The 21,621-nt window shown below is 45.1% G+C and overlaps 1 protein-coding gene across 5 annotated transcripts in view; it reads left to right on the forward strand.

Moving 5' to 3' along the window:
- Positions 1–21,621, forward strand: part of DOCK7 (dedicator of cytokinesis 7) — a 329,839-nt gene that overhangs the window by 223,510 nt on the left and 84,708 nt on the right. For all 5 annotated transcript variants that reach the window (XM_082265167.1, XM_082265168.1, XM_082265169.1 and 2 more), the window contains 5 exons: positions 5,526–5,665; positions 8,121–8,290; positions 17,369–17,523; positions 18,559–18,741; positions 20,846–20,981. In XM_082265167.1, the coding sequence (XP_082121293.1) occupies positions 5,526–5,665; positions 8,121–8,290; positions 17,369–17,523; positions 18,559–18,741; positions 20,846–20,981 (784 nt within the window). The remainder of the gene's footprint in view (positions 1–5,525; positions 5,666–8,120; positions 8,291–17,368; positions 17,524–18,558; positions 18,742–20,845; positions 20,982–21,621) is intronic.

Raw genomic sequence — 21,621 nt, forward strand, 5'->3', positions numbered from 1 at the left:
TTTAGAAGATCTGCGGAGAGCAGTCACGGATTTACTACAAAAAGGAGTGGTAGTCCACGTTCCTTGGACAGAACGTTTTCAAGGGTTTTATTCAAACCTATTTACAATACCCAGGAAAGAGGGCAAAGTGCGTCCAATTCTGGACTTAAGGGCACTCAATTCCTTTCTCAACATAAGGAAATTCAAGATGGAATCCATTCGCACAGTAGCAGCCTTCCTGCATCCAGGGGATGTCCTAGCGTCCATAGACATCAAGGACGCCTATCTTCACATTCCCATTTTCGCAGGACATCAGCGGTTTCTACGCTTTTCCGTAGAAGAGAACCACTATCAGTTTGTGGCGTTACCTTTCGGTCTCGCCACGGCTCCTCGGGTCTTCACGAAGGTGTTGGCCCCAATGTTGGCACTACTGCGCCAAAGAGGCATATCGATTCTAGGTTACCTAGACCATCTCCTGCTTCATGCAGAGTCTCCTCAGACCCTGCTACAAAACATAGAAATTACTATAATTTCTTTACAGGAATTCGGGTGGCTGGTGAACCAGCAAAAGTCATTTCTGGTTCCCACCCAGAGGCTCGAATATCTGGGTCTAATTCTAGACACAGTCAGGTCAAGAGTTTTCCTTCCGGTAGGGAAACTCCGGAAGATTCAATCAGCAGTCCAGTTGTTACTATCCAACAGCTGGTCTTCTCTTCGAACTTGCATGAGGGTTCTGGGGTTGGTGGTGGCTTCCTTCGAAGCAGTCCCATTTGCCCAGTCCCATACCCGAATTCTTCAGCAAGAGATTCTTCTCAGATGGAATCGGAATCCGGAATCCCTGGACAATCGGATCCGATTGAGCAAACAGACCAGAGAGTCTCTGGTCTAGTGGCTTCGGTCTCCGATGCTCAGCCAGGGAAAGTCATTTCTGCCAATATATTGGACGATAGTGACCACGGATGCCAGTCTATCCGGATGGGGAGGAATTCTCGTCAGTTATCTGTCCAGGGACTTTGGTCCCTGGAAGAATCCAGGTTGCCGATAAATGTATTGGAACTGAGAACGATCAGACTTTGTCTGATTCACTGGACCGAGCAGCTCCAGGGCAGCCCGGTTCGGATCCAGTCGGACAACGCCACGGCCGTGGCTTATGTCAATCACCAGGGGGGCACCAAGAATGTCCGAGCGGCCAAAGAAGTGGCTTGCATTCTTCACTGGGCGGAACGATTTGTTCCAGCTATCTCTGCGGTGTTCATTCTGGGGGTGGAGAATTGGCAGGCAGATTATCTCAGCCGTCTGACTCTGGATCAGGGGGAATGGTCCCTCCATCCAGAAGTTTTCCACCAGTTGTGCCTACGGTGGGGCACCCCGGATGTGGATCTGTTGGCATCACGATTCAACAGGAAAGTACAGAGATTCGTGGCTCGCTCCCGCGATCCTCTAGCAGAGACCGCAGACGCACTGATCGCCCCGTGGGGGCAATACCAGCTAATGTATGCCTTCCCTCCTCTCGGGTTACTGCCAAGACTTCTTCGCAGGATAGAGGAGGAAGGAATTCCAGTAATCCTGGTAGCTCCGGACTGGCCTCGCCGAGCTTGGTACGCCGACGTGGTCAGACTGGTGGCGGACGTCCCGTGGAGACTTCCTCTCAGGGAGGACCTACTGTCTCAGGGACCGATCTTCCATCCTGCTTTACGATCGCTGGCTTTAACGGCCTGGCTATTGAGACCCAGGTGCTGAAGGACAAGGGATTGTCAGCTTCAGTTATCCCTACTCTAGTTAAAGCAAGGAAAGCGACTTCCAGAAAGATTTATCATCGTACATGGAAGTCCTACATTGCATGGTGTGAACCTCTGGGGTTCCATCCACGGTCTTATTCGGTTAGTCGAATATTAGCTTTTCTGCAACAAGGGGTTGAGCAGAAACTGGCCTTGAGCACTATCAAGGGTCAGGTCTCAGCATTAGCTATCTTCTTTCAGAAGCCTCTGGCTACTCATTCCTTGGTGCGGAATTTCATCCAGGGGGTGCGACATCTGGCTCCGCCAGTCCACGCGCCGTTACCCCCCTGGGATCTTAATTTAGTATTGTCGGTTCTTCAGAAACCTCCCTTTGAAGATATCAGGGAGATTCCTCTACCTACGTTGTCCCAGAAGGTGGCCTTCTTGGTGGCTATCACTTCTGCACGCAGGGTGTCAGAACTGGCCGCTTTATCTTGTCGTTCCCCATATCTGGTGGTTCATAGAGATAAGGTGGTTCTTCGTCCGAATCCATCCTTCCTACCAAAAGTGGTTTCAGAATTTCATCTGAATGAAGAAATTGTATTACCTTCCCTGTGTCCTAAGCCCAGTCATCCTCGGGAGTTTGCTTTACACTCCTTGGATGTGGTCCCGGCGATCAGGGTATACTTGAAAACGACAGACTCGTTTCGCAAGACGGATTCAGTTTTTGTGATCCCTGATGGACCCAAAAAGGGGTTGCCTGCATCTGCCGCGACTATTTCCAAATGGATCAGACAGACGGTGGTACAGGCTTATTCTATTAAGGGTCGGGAGCCCCCGTTCCCTGTTAAGGTGCACTCCACTCGGGCACTTAGTGCGTCATGGGCCTTTCGCCATCAGGCGTCAGTGGTCCAGGTGTGCAAGGCGGCTACCTGGTCGTCGGTGCATACCTTTACAAAACATTATAAAGTTGATGTAATGGCATCGTCTGATGCCTCGTTTGGCCGCAAGGTTTTGCAGGCCGCCATTTGAGGAGACCAGTGGTCTGCCTCGAGGGTTTTTTTCCGTTGGAAATTTTCATTTGAGTCTCATTCTTTGTTTATAATGAGCCTTTAAAACTTCTAGTTTGGCACCGGTTGGGCCTTCTAGATTGGATTTTGATTTCGGTCAATCCCACCCCTCATTTGTGGCACTGCTTCTGGATGTCCCAGTTCTTGTGAATCAAGAAGACTACGTCTGTCAATGAGCGACAGAGAAAATCGGATTTTTGTAAGATCTTACCGTAAAATCCTTTTCTCTTAGCTCATTGACAGACGTAGTACCCGCCCCTCTATCATTGAGTTGGGTTGGGTTAAATTCTCTGTTGCTGCTTTGTGACAGAACTGATGCCTTGTAGCAGAGAGAGGGAGGATATACCCTCAGGGACTGCCCCTAAGGTGGAGCCAGAACGTTTTTTTTTCTTTCTGCCTAGTCCTGCTCCTGCGGAGACAACATAACCCAGTTCTTGTGAATCAAGAAGACTACGTCTTTGTTTATAATGAGCCTTTAAAACTTCTAGTTTGGCACCGGTTGGGCCTTCTAGATTGGATTTTGATTTCGGTCAATCCCACCCCTCATTTGTGGCACTGCTTCTGGATGTCCCAGTTCTTGTGAATCAAGAAGACTACGTCTGTCAATGAGCGACAGAGAAAATCGGATTTTTGTAAGATCTTACCGTAAAATCCTTTTCTCTTAGCTCATTGACAGACGTAGTACCCGCCCCTCTATCATTGAGTTGGGTTGGGTTAAATTCTCTGTTGCTGCTTTGTGACAGAACTGATGCCTTGTAGCAGAGAGAGGGAGGATATACCCTCAGGGACTGCCCCTAAGGTGGAGCCAGAACGTTTTTTTTTCTTTCTGCCTTGTCCTGCTCCTGCGGAGACAACATAACCCAGTTCTTGTGAATCAAGAAGACTACGTCTGTCAATGAGCTAAGAGAAAAGGATTTTACGGTAAGATCTTACAAAAATCCGATTTTTACGACAGCTTACCTGTAAAGTCCTTTTCTTGGAGTACATCACGGGACACAGAGGTCCCTCCCTTCTTGTTTGGGAAGTTTATTGCTTGCTACAAAACTGAGGTACTTCCTGTGTAGGAGGGGTTATATAGGGACGAACTTCCTGTCTTTTTTGTTGCCAGTGTCCATTCACCTATAGGTGGCGCATAACCCAGATAGTAATTATTATGGCTGCTTTGTGTCCTGTGATGTACTCCAAGAAAAGGATTTTACAGGTAAGCTGTAGGGAAAATACAATTATCTCCAAATCATATATAGTGCTTAAAAATGTAAAAAATATATTTTATACATCCTCAGCGTCTCGACCAAATTCTTTTTGTGCTTAGGATTTTTTCAAAATTCCCAGCGAAATTGTGTTTAAAAATAAATATATACAGTGGGAAAAATGTGTTATTTGATCCCCTGCAGATTTTGTATGTTTGCCCACTTACAAAGAAATGAAGGGTCTATAATTTTAGGTGGATTTTAAAAGATAGAGACAGAATATCAATTAAAAATCCAGAAAAACCACAATAGAAATTCTATAAATTAAGGTGCAATTCAGTGAGTAAAATAAGTATTTGATCTCCAAGCAAAACATGACTTAGTACTTGGAAAACCCTTGTTGGCAAGGCATTTCTTGTATTTAGTGACACATCTCAGGAGGGATTTTGGTCCACTCTTCTTTACAAATGTTCTCTAAATCCTTAAGGTTTCTTGGCTGTCTCTTGATGCTCGAAGTTTCAGCTCCCTCCATAAATGTTATATGGGATTAAGGTCTGGAGACTGACTAGACCACTCCATTACCTTAATGTGCTTCTTCTTGAGCCACTTTTTTGATGTCTTGGCTGTATGTTTTGGGTCATTGTCATGATGGAAGACCCATCCACAACCCATCTTCAGTGTTCTGGCTGAGGGAAGAAGGTTCTCATCCAAGATTTTGCAATACATGACCCCGTCCATTGGCCCCTCGCAAAGTTGGCATGTACCTTTAGCAGAGAAACAGCCCCAAAGCATTGTTTCCCCCTCGTGCTTGACTGTAGGGATGGTGTTCTTAGGGTCATAGTCAGCATTTTTCTTTTTCCAAACACGAGTCAAAGTAATGCCAAAGGGCTCAATTTTGGTCCCATCTGACCACAGCACTTTCTCCCAATCCTTCTCTGAATCATTTAGATCAGTGGTTCTCAACTCCGGTCCTCGGGACCCACCAACAGGCCAGGTTTGCAAGATAACTAAATTACATCACATGTGATCTCATTTGCTGCTCAGTGATTGTGGTATTCTAGTCTGCATCCCCCAAGGTAATACTTAAAATCTGGCCTGTTAGTGGGTCCCGATTACCGGAATTGAGAACCACTGATTTAGATGTTCATTGGCATGACTGTACATGTGCCTTCTTGAGGAGGGGGACTTGCCGTGTTTGGGCTTTCACCATCCATAGATTTCACCATATGGATGAACCTTTTTGTGCCTGTCGCATCCAACACTAGGTTCCAGGTTCACCAGGAGCCTCCTCAGTTATTTACAGAGGTAATGGAGGAGGCTCTTGGTGTACCTAGAACCTGGTTACAGGAAGAATAGGGTTGATATATATGGGACCAAGCTCAACAGGAAAAGTTAAGATTTGTAAAAAAAAAAAAAAAATTTAGTTCCTTATCTGTGGATCATTTTGACATTTTTTAATTTTTTCTACTTTGGCAGAAGTCAAAGTCCAGTGTTAAGTGCCATACATTTGTGTTCTGTAGCTTTTCCCCCAATGTTTTCTTATTTTCTCCTTTTATCCCTATTAACAGAGTTCAGGGTTTTCAACCAACATCCAGGATCAAAAGATCGCGAATATGTTCGAACTGTCAGTTCCCTTCCGGCAGCAGCACTACTTGGCTGGTCTCGTCCTGACTGAACTGGCCGTCATCTTGGATCCAGAGGGCGAAGGGTGAGCTATAGGGGCAGTTCACTAACCTCTGTTTTTAAATGAGTTAATTAGTAATTGGGAGGAAATATGGGTTCGCTGGTTTTAAAATTTATTTTAAATACGTTACAACTGAAACCACGAGCCCCTGCGCCTTTTTATCCCTAACAGCTCATTTAGACTTGTGGTATGGGGGACATTAAAAACATGCTTTGAGCCTCGTTTTAGTGCCTCCAACTGCCCTCTCCTAAAGTGAAACTAAACAGACACTGTTTATTTTACATTATCCCTTATATTTCTGTATCTGGATGATGGCACTATAATTATTTTAATGAAAAAAAACATCAAAGTACCTTCCTTCCTATTTGATATACAGCTGTCACATGACCCTGCTCTTTCCCAGCCTGTCTGCAGGGAAACATAAGCAGGAGGAGCTTCTAGTTCTCTGCTGCTGGTCACATGTTTAAAATAAAATAAAAATTTAAACAAAAAAAATGTTTAAAATTTAAAATAAAATAACAAATCAGTCTTTGTAATACAGAGTAAAAATAAGTAATTAAATATCAATAAATTGCTTTAAATTGTCATACAAATATATATTCAAAATCAAATCTTTATTATTTTTTGGCAATAACATGGCGTGGGTGGATTTCTGCCAGTCACAGACTGCGTTACGCCCCTTCAGCCTATGTTCTTAAAATAGCAGGGAGGTGAAGCCTCAATCAATCAAGATGCAATATCCCACCCCTATTGTGTTTAGATGGTTAGTTGGCATGGAGGAGAGAGGGAGAGAGTGGACTGTCATTTACCACTGTTTATACACCCACATGTGTGACTCTAAAGCACATGTGTCAAACACAAGGCCCGCGGGCCGAATCCGGCCCTCAATGCCATTTCATTTGGCCCTCGCACCTCTCCTAGAGCCACAGTAGAATTCCAGCCCTCCTTTGGACCGCCTCATGACCTTGCACTTACTGCTTCCCAGCTCTGCCCCCAGCTTCTTCCCATCAGCAACACAAGGTAAGGGGTGTACTTTGATGTAAGGGAGGGTGGGGGGGGGACTATGGCTTGATATCTGATGAAAGGGGGTTGGGATACTCTGGACATCTAGTATTACAGATACAACCTGCCCTTTTGAGGCCAATCATAATGCTGATGCGGCCCTCTATGAAGTTGAGTTTGACATACCTGTCTAAAGTCACAAAGGCAGCTCAGATGTGATAATGTGGAAATGCTCATGGTATATATTAGTGATCGTCGGATATCATTTTTTCATTGCTGATACCGATATCTATATTTTGGTCATCGCGTATTGGTATCGGCCAATATGGGCCGATATTTTCGGACATTTAAAAAATGTTTTTTTTATATTTTTTTAAATTGACAGGTACTCTTGTGGAGGGATCTGGGGGTCTAAAACCCCAAACCCCTCCTCTGCACTTAAAAGCATTCAAAATGCCAAGTTTGGCTGTTTTGAATGCTGTAATTTTTTTTAAATCTGGCGCCGAGTACCCGGAAGTGATGTCATGACGAATGCGGCTTTGATCAGGTCTTCAGCGGCCATGCAGGCTGGTTGCCTGGGTCTCCCAGTGGGACTGGAGACCCCAGTGAGCCACGGGAGGGTGGGGACGTCCCCTCTCGCTCCTTGTAATGACAGTCGAGCGGCTTCTCAGCTGCATCGGTTGTCATTACAAGACAGCCGACCGTCGGCTATGGACGCCGGTAACGGGGTGATGCCTCTAGCTGCAGGCATTACTCCGGTACAAGCACTTTCCAAAATATCGGCAATATCGGTAACCTCTGGGGCCGATTCCGATATATCGGGGGAAAGTGCATATCGGCCCTCGATCTATCGGCTTTCCGATAATCGGTCGATCCCTAGTTGATATAAACTAAAAAACTGAGCATGTGCAGAGTTTCCACCACAGCTGCAAAATCCCCAACTGCAGTGGGGACATGGACAGGAGGAGGTAGACAGAGAACAGCAGGATCAACCAGGTCTTTTTTTTTTTTGCAGAATACAGAAAATGATTCTCATAGTGAGTCTGAACAGCATGTAATACACCATTTATTGATAGTTTTTAATGATGTTGGTTTAATGACACTTTAGGCTGCAGAGGCAGCAGACAGGGGTGTTCACGTGCCCTGGCTGTGATGCTTTGCGCCCGTGTGGGGCACAATCTGATTTCGTTTTTTATTTTATTCCCACTACAGCACACACATTTTACAGGCTGCAGAACCATTTGGCATGCACCATATTCTTCTAATTTGTATTAATATCTGCTCTTAGATTTGAGCGTAGTAGTTGCATCATCATTGAGTATAAAGTTTAACTCCCAATCAGTGTGAACACTGGCCGGTTCTATAGGTGCCGAGGTTAACAGAGAACATGCAGTTATTTAAATATTGTTTAGTGCTTAGTTAGACTTGTATTTGCTCTGCCAGTGATAACTAACTGTGGTTACAAAACTTCTCTCAGGTTATTTGGATTGCATAAGAAAGTGATCAATATGGTACACAACTTGCTATCTACTCACGACTCCGATCCCCGCTATGCTGATCCCGAGGTAAAGGCCCGAGTGGCCATGCTGTACCTTCCTTTGATTGGCATTGTCATGGAGACCGTCCCCCAGCTGTACGATTTCACAGGTATGTTACCAGGTCATCGGCCTCAGCATGCTCCCAGAATCCTCTATGGCAAGTCCTTCTTTGCAACCACCACTGTGAAAGATAAGCTCTATGTATGTTTGTATGTATATATGTGGTGTAAAGCCATCTTGACTCCCAGTATCCTACTGCCCTCTTTCTGCCACATATGCCACAATCTTTTAATTGAGTGAAGTTTCAGGCATTTAAAGTTCACCTTTATATAAGAAAAAAATAAATAATAAATGCACATTCAGTAAATTTGCAGAAAAAAAAATTTGAATTTTTTTTTTTTTTTTTTTTCACAGGAGCATGAAGAGCATTGCACACATGATCACTGGATTGTGGGTGCAATCCCAGGCTCCTGCAGACACTTCCTATATTTCTGTGCTTGTATGGGGGTGTCAGTTTCAGAGCTGTAGGAAGTGTCAATGGACTAAAAGCATGCTGATCACATGCTCGCAGTCCATTGAGAACTACAAGCATGATGCACGGTGGCAGACAAGATTTGTAGTTTCCCCGCTGTCACAGGGAAGGGGAACATGTGCAAGATGTTAAATGTTACACCCTATATACAGGTGTAACATATTCCAAAGGTGAACCTATCCTTTAAACCAGTGGTCTCCAAATTGCGGCCCTTTGGTTGCCTTTATCCTGCCATTGAGGCATTATTTCTGCCACTGACACCAATAATGGGACATAAGTCCTTCCACTGACACCAACGAGTGGGCACTATTCCTCCCACTGACACCAACGAGTGGGCACTATTCCTCCCACTGACACCGACAAGTGGGCACTATTCCTCCCACTAACACCGACGAGTGAGCACTATTCCTCCCACTGACACCGACGAGTGGGCACTATTCCTCCCACTGACACCGACAAGTGGCACTATTCCTCCCACTGACACCAGCGAGTGGGCACTATTCCTCCCACTGACACCAACGAGTGGCACTATTCCTCCCACTGACACCAACGAGTGGCACTATTCCTCCCACTGACACCGACGAGTGGGCACTATTCCTCCCACTGACACCGACGAGTGGGCACTATTCCTCCCACTGACACCGACGAGTGGGCACTATTCCTCCCACTGACACCGACGAGTGGGCACTATTCCTCCCACTGACACCAACGAGTGGGCACTATTCCTCCCACTGACACCAACGAGTGGGCACTATTCCTCCCACTGACACCAACGAGTGGGCACTATTCCTCCCACTGACACCAACGAGTGGGCACTATTCCTCAAACTGACACCGACAAGTGGCACTATTCCTCCCACTGACACAGACAAGTGGCACTTTTCCTCCCACTGACACCGACGAGTGGGCACTATTCCTCCCACTGACACCAACGAGTGGGCACTATTCCTCCCACTGACACAAACGAGTGGGCACTATTCCTCCCACTGACACCAACGAGTGGGCACTATTCCTCCCACTGACACCAACGAGTGGGCACTATTCCTCCCACTGACACCAACGAGTGGGCACTATTCCTCCCACTGACACCAACGAGTGGGCACTATTCCTCCCACTGACACCAACGAGTGGGCACTATTCCTCCCACTGACACCAACGAGTGGGCACTATTCCTCCCACTGACACCAACGAGTGGGCACTATTCCTCCCACTGACACCAACGAGTGGGCACTATTCCTCCCACTGACACCAACGAGTGGGCGCTATTCCTCTTCCTCCCACTGACACCAACGAGTGGGCGCTATTCCTCTTCCTCCCACTGACACCAACGAGTGGGCGCTATTCCTCCCACTGACACCAACGAGTGGGCGCTATTCCTCCCACTGACACCAACGAGTGGGCGCTATTCCTCCCACTGACACCAACGAGTGGGCGCTATTCCTCCCACTGACACCAACGAGTGGGCGCTATTCCTCCCACTGACACCAACGAGTGGGCGCTATTCCTCCCACTGACACCAACGAGTGGGCACTATTCCTCCCACTGACACCAACGAGTGGGCACTATTCCTCCCACTGACACCAACGAGTGGGCACTATTCCTCCCACTGACACCAACGAGTGGGCACTATTCCTCCCACTGACACCAACGAGTGGGCACTATTCCTCCCACTGACACCAACGAGTGGGCACTATTCCTCCCACTGACACCAACGAGTGGGCACTATTCCTCCCACTGACACCAACGAGTGGGCACTATTCCTCCCACTGACACCGAGTGGGCACTATTCCTCCCACTGACACCAACGAGTGGGCACTATTCCTCCCACTGACACCAACGAGTGGTCACTATTCCTCCCACTGACACCAACGAGTGGGCACTATTCCTCCCACTGACACCAACGAGAGGGACACTATTCCTCCCACTGACACCAACGAGGGGGCACTATTCCTCCCACTGACACCAATGAGGGGGCACTATTACTCTCCCTAGTACCAGAGATCGAGCATTGTTTACTCCCACTGGGCACAGTCCGACTCCCTAAAGTCTGAACGACAGTAAGCTGGCCCTTTGTTTAAAAAATTTGGACACCTCTGCTTTAAACCGTTCTAAATTTCATTCAGCATTATTATTACATATCTTTTAGATTCCTGACTGTCCTAGAGAGAACTATCACATACATACAAAAGATTTCCATTTCTTTTATTTGCAAAGGACACAGTCTGCAATTGAACCACTTGCCCCCCAGGCCATTTTTGAGATTTTGATCATACATGGCAAAATCCAGCATTTTTTTGCTAGAAAATTACTTAGAACCCCCAAACATTATATATATTGATTTTTAAGCAGAGGCACTGAAGATTACAATGGTGGCTATACACTACCCAAGGCGCACCTTTTTGTGGGGCCCCTGTTTGGAGCTCTGTTTGGGGGTTGATCCAATACGGAAATCTTTGTCAATTTCATACAAATCTCTACAAGATCTTCAAGCACATTCAGAACCCCCCTTTCTTACCAAATTGGAAACAGACCTCCAGGTCACTTTTACAGAACAAGAAAATGATAGAAACAAAAAATTGATAGGATTCTCTTTTTTTTTTAGTGGTAAGTACCATGAAACTGCCTACAAAATCGTGTTACGGTGGTACAGAACCCCATCTGTACTGGCCAAACTATTTCCACAATTGGACGATCATTGCTGGAGCAGTGGCGGCTCGTCCATACAGGACACAGGGGCGGCGCCCCCCTAATCCATGCGTCTGGCCCCTAATCTACATGCAGGGCGCTGGATGCATGGATTTCAATGGGTTTTTTCCTCTTGAAGCACATGATTAGAGCCTGAGGTTCTAATTGGCTTAAAAAAAGGGTGGGCTCGGGGGCAGGGCACTGTGCCCTGAGCCCACCCAGTTGTGTGACAATAGTGAAGTAATATTCGCTATTATCTTCCTGATTCTCCTCCCGGCCAATCAGGAAGCCGGGGCCTGAGTCCCGATTGGCCAGGGAGTTTTAGGACTCCCGGCCGATTGGGTCTCTGAACCCACTTCCTGTTCAGCCGGGAGGAGAAGCAACAGCCCCGGAGCAGGGAGTACCTGGAGTACAGAGCAGCCCTACCCCGGATCCTCGTCACCGGCCTCCTAAGGTAAGGAGGCCTCTGAACGCCGCCGTCCCATCCGTCTCCAGCTACCACTACTCATAGGGTCTCATTGCACATTTTTTGGGAGTGTCCTGGCATCTGTCCACTCTGGCAGCAAGTCCTCCAATTTATTTACAAATTCACAGATATCTCACTGTCCAATGACCCCGCAGCGGTTCTTCTCAACCTGACCTCTCTTTCCTGGAAAAAGTACCATAAATCATTGCTTAAAACATTTACTTAACGCAGCTAGAGCATGTATCCCAGCCATGTGGAAACAACAATCTCCTCCTACTCTTGCCCAATGGTTCACCAGAGTGAATGAAAGCATGGAGCATCCAACCTCTGCTCTCTGGGACAAATCGGAAGAACATAAAACCAGATGGTTTTACTGGGATTTGTTTCGTTTCTCTGATGAATATTCTCAATACTTATGAATCATTTTATGCCTATCTTAGTTCGAATAGTGTGTGGCTATCTGGGCATTACCCGTAACCTCTCTATTTACCCCCTTTTTTTTTCTTCTCACTACTTTTTCCTTTTTCACTATTGTCCATTGACAGACGCAGCCTGATCTTCATCAGCTGAATGGGTTATGCTGCCCCCTGCAGGGGGGGTTCGAATAGTGTGTGGCTATCTGGGCATTACCCGTAACCTCTCTATTTACCCCCTTTTTTTTTCTTCCCACTATTTTTTCTTTTTTCACTATTGTCCATTGACAGATGCAGCCTGATCTTCATCAGCTGAATGGGTTATGCTGCCCCCTGCAGGGGGGGGGTTCGAATAGTGTGTGGCTATCTGGGCATTACCTGTAACCTCCCTATTTACCCCCCTTTTTTTTTTCTTCTCACTACTTTTTACTTTTTCCCTATTGTCCATTGACAGACGCAGCCTGATCTTCATCAGCTGAATGGGTTATGCTGCCCCCTGCAGGGGGGGGGGGTTCGAATAGTGTGTTGCTATCTGGGCATTACCCGTAACCTCTCTATTTACCCCCTTTTTTTTTCTTCTCACTACTTTTTCCTTTTTCACTATTGTCCATTGACAGACGCAGCCTGATCTTCATCAGCTGAATGGGTTATGCTGCCCCCTGCAGGGGGGGTTCGAATAGTGTGTGGCTATCTGGGCATTACCCGTAACCTCTCTATTTACCCCCTTTTTTTTTCTTCCCACTATTTTTTCCTTTTTCACTATTGTCCATTGACAGATGCAGCCTGATCTTCATCAGCTGAATGGGTTATGCTGCCCCCTGCAGGGGGGGGGTTCGAATAGTGTGTGGCTATCTGGGCATTACCTGTAACCTCCCTATTTACCCCCCTTTTTTTTTTCTTCTCACTACTTTTTACTTTTTCCCTATTGTCCATTGACAGACGCAGCCTGATCTTCATCAGCTGAATGGGTTATGCTGCCCCCTGCAGGGGGGGGGGGGGTTCGAATAGTGTGTTGCTATCTGGGCATTACCCGTAACCTCTCTATTTACCCCCCTTTTTTTTCTTCTCACTACTTTTTCCTTTTTCACTATTGTCCATTGACAGACGCAGCCTGATCTTCATCAGCTGAATGGGTTATGCTGCCCCCTGCAGAGGGGGGTTCGAATAGTGTGTGGCTATCTGGGCATTACCCGTAACCTCTCTATTTACCCCCTTTTTTTTTCTTCCCACTATTTTTTCCTTTTTCACTATTGTCCATTGACAGATGCAGCCTGATCTTCATCAGCTGAATGGGTTATGCTGCCCCCTGCAGGGGGGGTTCGAATAGTGTGTGGCTATCTGGGCATTACCTGTAACCTCCCTATTTACCCCCCTTTTTTTTTTCTTCTCACTACTTTTTACTTTTTCCCTATTGTCCATTGACAGACGCAGCCTGATCTTCATCAGCTGAATGGGTTATGCTGCCCCCTGCAGGGGGGGGGGGGTTCGAATAGTGTGTTGCTATCTGGGCATTACCCGTAACCTCTCTATTTACCCCCTTTTTTTTTCTTCTCACTACTTTTTCCTTTTTCACTATTGTCCATTGACAGATGCAGCCTGATCTTCATCAGCTGAATGGGTTATGCTGCCCCCTGCAGGGGGGGGGTTTGAATAGTGTGTGGCTATCTGGGCATTACCCGTAACCTCTCTATTTACCCCCTTTTTTTTTTCTTCCCACTACTTTTTCCTTTTTCACTATTGTCCATTGACAGACGCAGCCTGATCTTCATCAGCTGAATGGGTTATGCTGCCCCCTGCAGGGGGGGGGGGGGGTTCGAATAGTGTGTGGCTATCTGGGCATTACCTGTAACCTCCCTATTTACCCCCTTTTTTTTTCTTCTCACTACTTTTTCCTTTTTCCCTATTGTCCATTGACAGACGCAGCCTGATCTTCATCAGCTGAATGGGTTATGCTGCCCCCTGCAGGAGTAGGGTGCAGCATATCCCATTCAGCTGATGAAGATCAGACTGCGTCTGTCGATGGACTTCAGAGAAAAAGATTTTGCGGTAAGATCTTACAAAAATCTTATTTTTTTTTTTTTTAACCCCCATTCACTCGTCTCCTTTTTTTAATAATATTTTTAGGATCAAAAATTGATGCACATTATCACGGCTTGTTTGCGATCATTATATTCAGTTATTGTTAGATTATATTTTGCCAGATGTTTCGTAATCTTTATTGACTTCACATGCCAGCCCTCTCCAGTCCTATTTGCAGGTACTGTTAGACTTTAGTATATACAATGAATGTTATTACCCTGTTGACTGTATTGTTTCTTAGCACACCAGCCGCTTGCCATTTACTTCTGATTGTCATCTTTTGTGCATCTTTAACCACTTGCCTACCGACAGCAGTACGTATACTGTGGCAAGTCGGCTCTGTCCCACGAAACGACGTAACTGTATGTCATTTTGCGGGACCGCTAATGGGGGTGCGCACGCACCGATTGGCTACAGGGCGAGCCAATCAACGGGTCTGGCGGCCGCGAATGCAGCCAGGCACCCGCGATCGCTCCCCTTGGAGACAGAACAGCGGTCTGCCGTTGTAAACACGGTAGATCTCTGTTCTGTCAGTAATGAACACAGGAATCCTGTGTTCCTCTTATTTTGGAACACAGGTCTATGTGTTCATTCAGCAAGCCCATCCCCCACACAGTTAGAAAGCACCCACTAGGGACACATTTAACCCTTTGATCGCCCCTGGTATTAACCCCTTCCCTGCCAGTGTCATTAGTACAGTAACAGTGCATATTTTTTTAGCACTGATTACTGTAATAATGTCACTGGTCCCCCCAAATATGTCAGTTAGGGGTCTGATCTGTCCGCCCCAATGTCACAGTCCCGCTAAAAATCAATGATCGCCGCCATTACACGTAAAAAAAAGAAAATAAATAAAAGGGACATAAATCTTTCTCCTAGTATGTAGACGCGATAACCGTTGCGCAGACCAATCACTATACACTTATTGGGATTTTTTTTTTTAACCAAAAATATGTAGCAGAATACATATTGGCCTAAAATAATAAAAAAAATAGATTTTTAATTTTTTTTTATTGGGAATGTTTTGTAGCAGTAAGAAATATTGTTTTTTTGTTTTTTTTTTTTTCAGAATTGTCGCTCTTTTTTTTTTGTTTATAGTGCAAAAAATTAATTTTATATATATATATTTAAATATATACAGTAAAACCTTGGTTTGAGAGTAACTTGGTTTAAGAGCGCTTTGCAAGACAAGCAAAATTTTCAAATAAATTTTGACTTGATATACAAGCGATGTCTTGATATACAAGTAGCCTCAAGTCACAGCTGAGTATAAAAGAGAAGAGAGGCGCCTTTAAGTGTAGCAATATGGTTAAATTTAATGAAGGTACAACATTTAGCAACTCAGATGGTTGATGATTGGAACAGGCACATCTAAGTATGCAGGCATCCGGGGGAAAGCTGTCCACATAGACCATCCTCTGCACCGACATCTACGTCATCCCTTCCATGCTGCCCCTCGCTTTCAGATCGCTTTACTGCAGGGTGGTCTTCCCGGTCAGGATTACAGACTGGCAGCTGGCGGTGCAGAAGATGGTCTATGTGGACAGCTTTACCCTGGATCCCTGCATACTTAGATGTGCCTGTTTTATTCATCAACCATGTGAGTTGCTAAATGTTGGACCTTCATTAAATGGAACCATATTGCTACACTTAGAGGCGTCTCTCTTCACTTTGATACTCTGTAGCTCCTGCTGGATTTTGCTTCTAATCCCCTTATGGAAGCGGCTATTTGTGGATGGACATTTTATGCAACCTATCGCAATGCTATAATCTTTATATGGACTATAAACTGAAGGACTTCTGAATAAATGGTTGTGGAACGAATCATCGGAGTTTCCATTATTTCTTATGGGGAAATTCGCTTTGATATAAGAGTGCTTTGGATTACAAGCATGGTTCTGGAACGAATTATGCTCGCAATCCAAGGTCCCCCCACAAGCAACCCCCAACAAAATACCCCTCCCAGCCAGCAAAAATAGACCCCCAGCAGCAACAGCATTCCCTGCAGCCAGCATCATTAGATCCTTCCCAGCAACAACTGACCCCCAGCAACATAAGCCCCAACCCCAACAACAGTAGATCCCCCCCCACCAGCAACAATAGACCTCATTAGCAACAATAAACCCCACCCACCAACCCCGTAGAAATATATCCCCTCAAGCAACAATAGATCCCCCAGCATCAATAGACCCTGAACCCCTTCCCATTGCATACATTCAATGCTGGAGGTGCCGGAACTGCGTTCCCCCGCGTTCCCGCTGAAAAAAAGCCCTGCCTAAGGCTCCTTTCACACGGCCGCTCCGTGTGAAAGGTCCGCTGCGGGACTTTTTTTTTTTTTTCTCCACGGAGCGGATGACATTTGTGTCATCCGCTCCGGGTGCCCGCATATCATCCCATCCGTTTGCGGATGATATGCGGACATAATGTAAGTATATGGCACTGCGGATGTCAGCGGATGACACCGCTGACATCCGATTTTCCTTCCTTTCCGTTTTTTACACGGAAGGAAAAATGGGGTTCTCTTCCATTTGTAAAAACGGAACAGAACTGAAAGGAGGAAAATCGTGTGTCAGCGGATGGTATTCCGCTGACATCCGCAATGCCATTCACTTACATTATGTCGTCAAATCATCCGCAAACGGATTGGATGATTTGCGGACACACGGAGCGGCCGTGTGAAAGGAGCCTAAGAGAGATCTGTAAGTGCTGCCAATAAAGTGCTGCTTGGTATTTATTTATTGGGCGGCAATAGTTCTACTAACAGCAATAGTTTTTTTTTTTTTTCATACAAATGAACATTTTTTTGTTGAAACAGTTTGTGTGTTTGTTGTAATTTTGATTATAATCTGGATTTATTATTACAAGACAGGCAAGGTTATGTGACATCCTTTCCTCATAGATAATTCATGACAACAGGAAAGTGCATTTAGAACGCACTTTTCTGGTGAAAACATAAATAGTTGAATCCATAATAACAAACGCCTCATACTTCGGAAATGTTCTGTTTTGGCAGAGAATCACAACCAGCGAGGAAGGCACACCGCTACCTCCGGAGAGGACCACGATAGCGATGGCGGGAATATGATCAGCCAAACGGTCGCCATGGCAATAGCGGGGACGTCGGTGCCGCAGCTGACAAGGCCGAGCAGCTTTATGTTGACATCACAGGTGCCGTATTCTCAATCAGTATATACCGATAGATCGCTCCTTCCTGTGATCTCTGTGTCACTAAAGGATTTAGCATTCACCTATGGGTTTGGAGAGCCTGATGGAGCCTGCAACCCTGGAATTGTGGGAGGGCAATCATCTTGGATGGCCTTAATTTGGATTTTTAATTCATCCTGGCAGGGTCACTCTAAAGCAGATAAAGTGGTAAAAAACCTCAGACATGAAATATGAATAAAGCATACCCCTCTATAGTGTGTACTTGTCTCTATCCAGAGCACTAAGTGTCATTTCTGCCTGCTACTTAGTTCCTCTGCTCTCTGCATAAAACACTTCTGACAGGAAAAAAGATATGTGAGTCAGCGCTGCCCTTCCGCTTCCTATCAATATGTGTAATAAAGTGAAAATTCGTGCAATATAATAAATAAAGTGCAACATATCTTTTCACTTTAAAGGCACTACACCTTATTGGTCAGCAGCAGCCCTTTTTTGATTTGATTTATCTACACTATTGATTTATTCAAGACCCATAAGCGCTCGGACTCTCTCTTTTTCAATTTTACTACCAAGAGAAAAAAGGTGACGTGAGGGAACTCCAGCACGCAGCCTGTGATTGACAGCCTCAACTCTGTTCCTGTGTGCTGTGTGAAAGGGGGGGGGGGGGTGTTCCTTCCCTCCAATTAGTTCTCACTGAGCTCTGCAGCGTGGAACTTGAGCGCCCCATTTTTTTTCAAATAAGCCTGCAAAGCATTGCATCTGTGATCAGGGGGTTGGTGGGAGTACAATGCCAGGCTTCTGCAGATTATTCCTCTAGCTCTATGTATTTACCGAGGTAAAGACTTTCAGTTACGGAGGTGGAGGAAATGCCCAAGCTAAATATGTTTCAGAAGCTGGATCTAACTTTGTAAGCCGCAAAAAGCTGCCAGCATTGCCTGCTTCATAATTTTTCCTCTTAGTTTTAGAGATGCCCAGGGCACTGTTTGGGGTCTTGAATGGCTTTTTGCACTTTTTGAATTGGGCCTTATTTGTTGTTTTCAGCCATCCAGACAACATTCTACGTTCTCCGCTGAGTCAAGCCGTAGCTTGCTGATCTGCCTCCTCTGGGTTCTGAAGAATGCTGATGAGATTGTCCTACAGAAGTGGTTCACAGACCTGTCCATCCTGCAGCTCAACCGCCTGCTTGACCTGCTTTACCTCTGCGTCTCCTGCTTTGAGTACAAGGCAAGTCTGCCATACTGAAATCATTACACTGCAAGTCTGCCATACTGAAATCATTACACGGCAAGTCTGCCATACTGAAATCATTACACCGCAAGTCTGCCATACTGAAATCATTACACTGCAAGTCTGCCATACTGAAATCATTACACTGCTATCCGTATGAAGCCATTCCACTGCTATCCGTATGAAGCCATTCCACTGCTATCCGTATGAAGCCATTACACTGCTATCCGTATGAAGCCATTCCACTGCTATCCGTATGAAGCCATTCCACTGCTGCTTGGTTGACTACAGTATTCCATCTCTTTTTTTAATAAATAGCGATTTTAAACAATAATGAACACACACTGTTGAATTTACAATGCTCCTTCTCTCTCTGTCTATGGGTGATGGCACTGTAATTATTTTAATAAAAAAAACCTATCTAGCCACCTTTTTTCCTAATAGTTATACAGATGTCACATGAGTCAGCTCTTTCCTAGCCTGTTTGCAGAGAAACAGTGGCAGGAAGAGCTTCTGGTCCTCTGCTGCTGGTCACATGTTCAAAAAGAAAAAAAAAACAGCCTTTGAAATACAGAGTAAAAATAAATAATATCAATAAACTATTTTAAATTGTCTTCCAATAGATATTTGAAATTAAATCTTTATTAGTTTTGGCAATAACATGGTGTGGGCAGATTTCTGCCAGTTACAGGCTGTGTCACCCCCCCCCCCCCTCTAGCCTGTGTCTTAGAATAAGAGGGAGGTGAAGCCGCCATCAATCTGCATGTAATATTGTGCCCCCCCCCCCCTTTGTGTTTAGCTGGTTAGTGGGCATGTAGGAGGAGGGAGGGAGTGGGCTGTCATTTTCCACCATGTATACACCCACATGTGTGACTCTATAGCAGCCTTTTTCAACCAGGGTGCCCAGGCATCCTGGGGTGCCTTGAGATTTCTTCAGAGGTGCCTTGGCAAAATTCCTAGAAGTTTATCTAAAAATGTATGTAAGCCAACATGTGGATCAAGCCTGCCCTTTAGTTACACAAAGGCACAGGTTTTCATTATGCACCATTATGACTAGACACTGGCATCTTAACACCCAATGACGTCTTCAGTTAATAAGGAGGATGTCTGTTGCCTCCACAGCATGCTTGTTTGACCCTCCTGTGCTCCTTTCCCTCTGCATTGGGGTCACATTAGCTGACCAATGGAGAGAAATAATGGGAGAAGGGAAACATTGGAATACTAGTCAGTACCAGTGTATTTGCTTTGGAAGAATAAACTACCTCTAACATTGGGTATCCTACATGTGGATGTTGCTGCATTATGTAAAACTATTAGAATAGTTTTTTACATTTTAGAATGGGGTGCCCTGAAACTGTACATCATTTTAAAGGGTGCCTTGAGATTGTCTCTAATTTTAAAGGGTGTCCTGAGATTGTCTCTAATTTTAAAGGGTGTCCTGAGATTGTCTTTAATTTTAAAGGGTGTCCTGAGATTGTCTCTAATTTTATAGGGTGCCTTGAGATTGTCTATAATTTTAACCACTTAAGCCCTGGAAGATTTTACCCCATTCCTGACCAGGGGGTATTTTGCGATTCGGCACTGCGTGACTTTAAAGGACAATTGCGCGGTCGTGCGACGCTGTACCCAAATGAAATTGATGTCCTTTTTTTCCCAGAAACAGCTTTCTTTTGGTGGTATTTGATCACCTGTGCGATTTTTTGATCATGCGCTATAAACAAAAAAAGAGTGACAATTTTGCAAAAATAACAATATTTTTCACATTTTTTTATATGAAATTCCCCAAAAAAAATGTAAAAATCAAAATTTTTTAACATTTTAGGCCAATTTATTTTCTGCTACATATGTTTGGTAAAAAAAAATCTAGATTTAAATGAAAGAAATATATATATATATAAATGACCCAATACAATGATTAAGCATCTTTTTTTGGGGTGGGCGATGTTTATATCTTGTCTCTGTGACTGTGAAAAAATATAACTACCCTGAGATGTTATATACTGTATGTTTATTCTCTTTGTATTTGGAGTTCATTTAGGTTTTTTTTTTTTCTGACTTATTTAGCTGTAATTCTCTATTTTGTTTTTTTTTTTTCTTCCAGGGTAAGAAAGTTTTTGAACGCATGAACAGCTTGACGTTCAAGAAGTCAAAGGACATGCGGGCCAAGCTGGAGGAAGCCATACTGGGGAGCATTGGAGCCAGACAGGAGATGGTCAGGAGAAGCAGAGGTCAGCTTGGTAGGTCTGTCTAGACCAACCTTGTCCCTGTGTGTGTTGTCGCTCTGATCCTGTGAAATGACGTCCTTTGTGTATTCTCTCTGCACCAAGAAGTGTGACACTAATAAAAAAGTATGTGATGTATTCTGCTGGTCCAAGAAGGCAACACAGTCCTATCCCTGCTTTAACTCTATACCAGCCTGGAAGTGCCAAGTACAGATTGGTTCTTAGACCTCTTTCACACTGAGGCGCTTTTCAGGCTCTTTCATGCTAAAAAAAAAGCACCTGAAATGAATGCTGGGGCGGTGCCGTGAAAAAGTCCTGCAAGCTGCATCTTTTGAGCGCTAAAAAAGAGCACCCCTCTCCATTGAAATGAATGGAAAGCGCCTGAAAAGCGCACAAAAAAGTGCCTCAAAATTATTCTTTTGAGTCATGCGAAGTTCAAAAAAAGCCCACCGCTAATGTCTCAAAAGCGATTGAAAAGCGCCCCAAAAGCATCCGGCATTTTATGGGCAGTTTTCAAGCACCTCAGTGTGAAAGCAGCCTTAAAGTGATTGTAAAGAATTAATAAAAAAATAATAATAATCATGTTATACTTACCTGCTCTGTGCAATGGTTATACACAGAGCAGCCCCTATCCTCCTTATCTTGGGTCCCCTGC

Source organism: Pelophylax lessonae (assembly GCF_965119305.1).
Source record: "Pelophylax lessonae genome assembly, chromosome: 8".
Taxonomy (NCBI): Eukaryota; Metazoa; Chordata; class Amphibia; order Anura; family Ranidae; genus Pelophylax; species Pelophylax lessonae.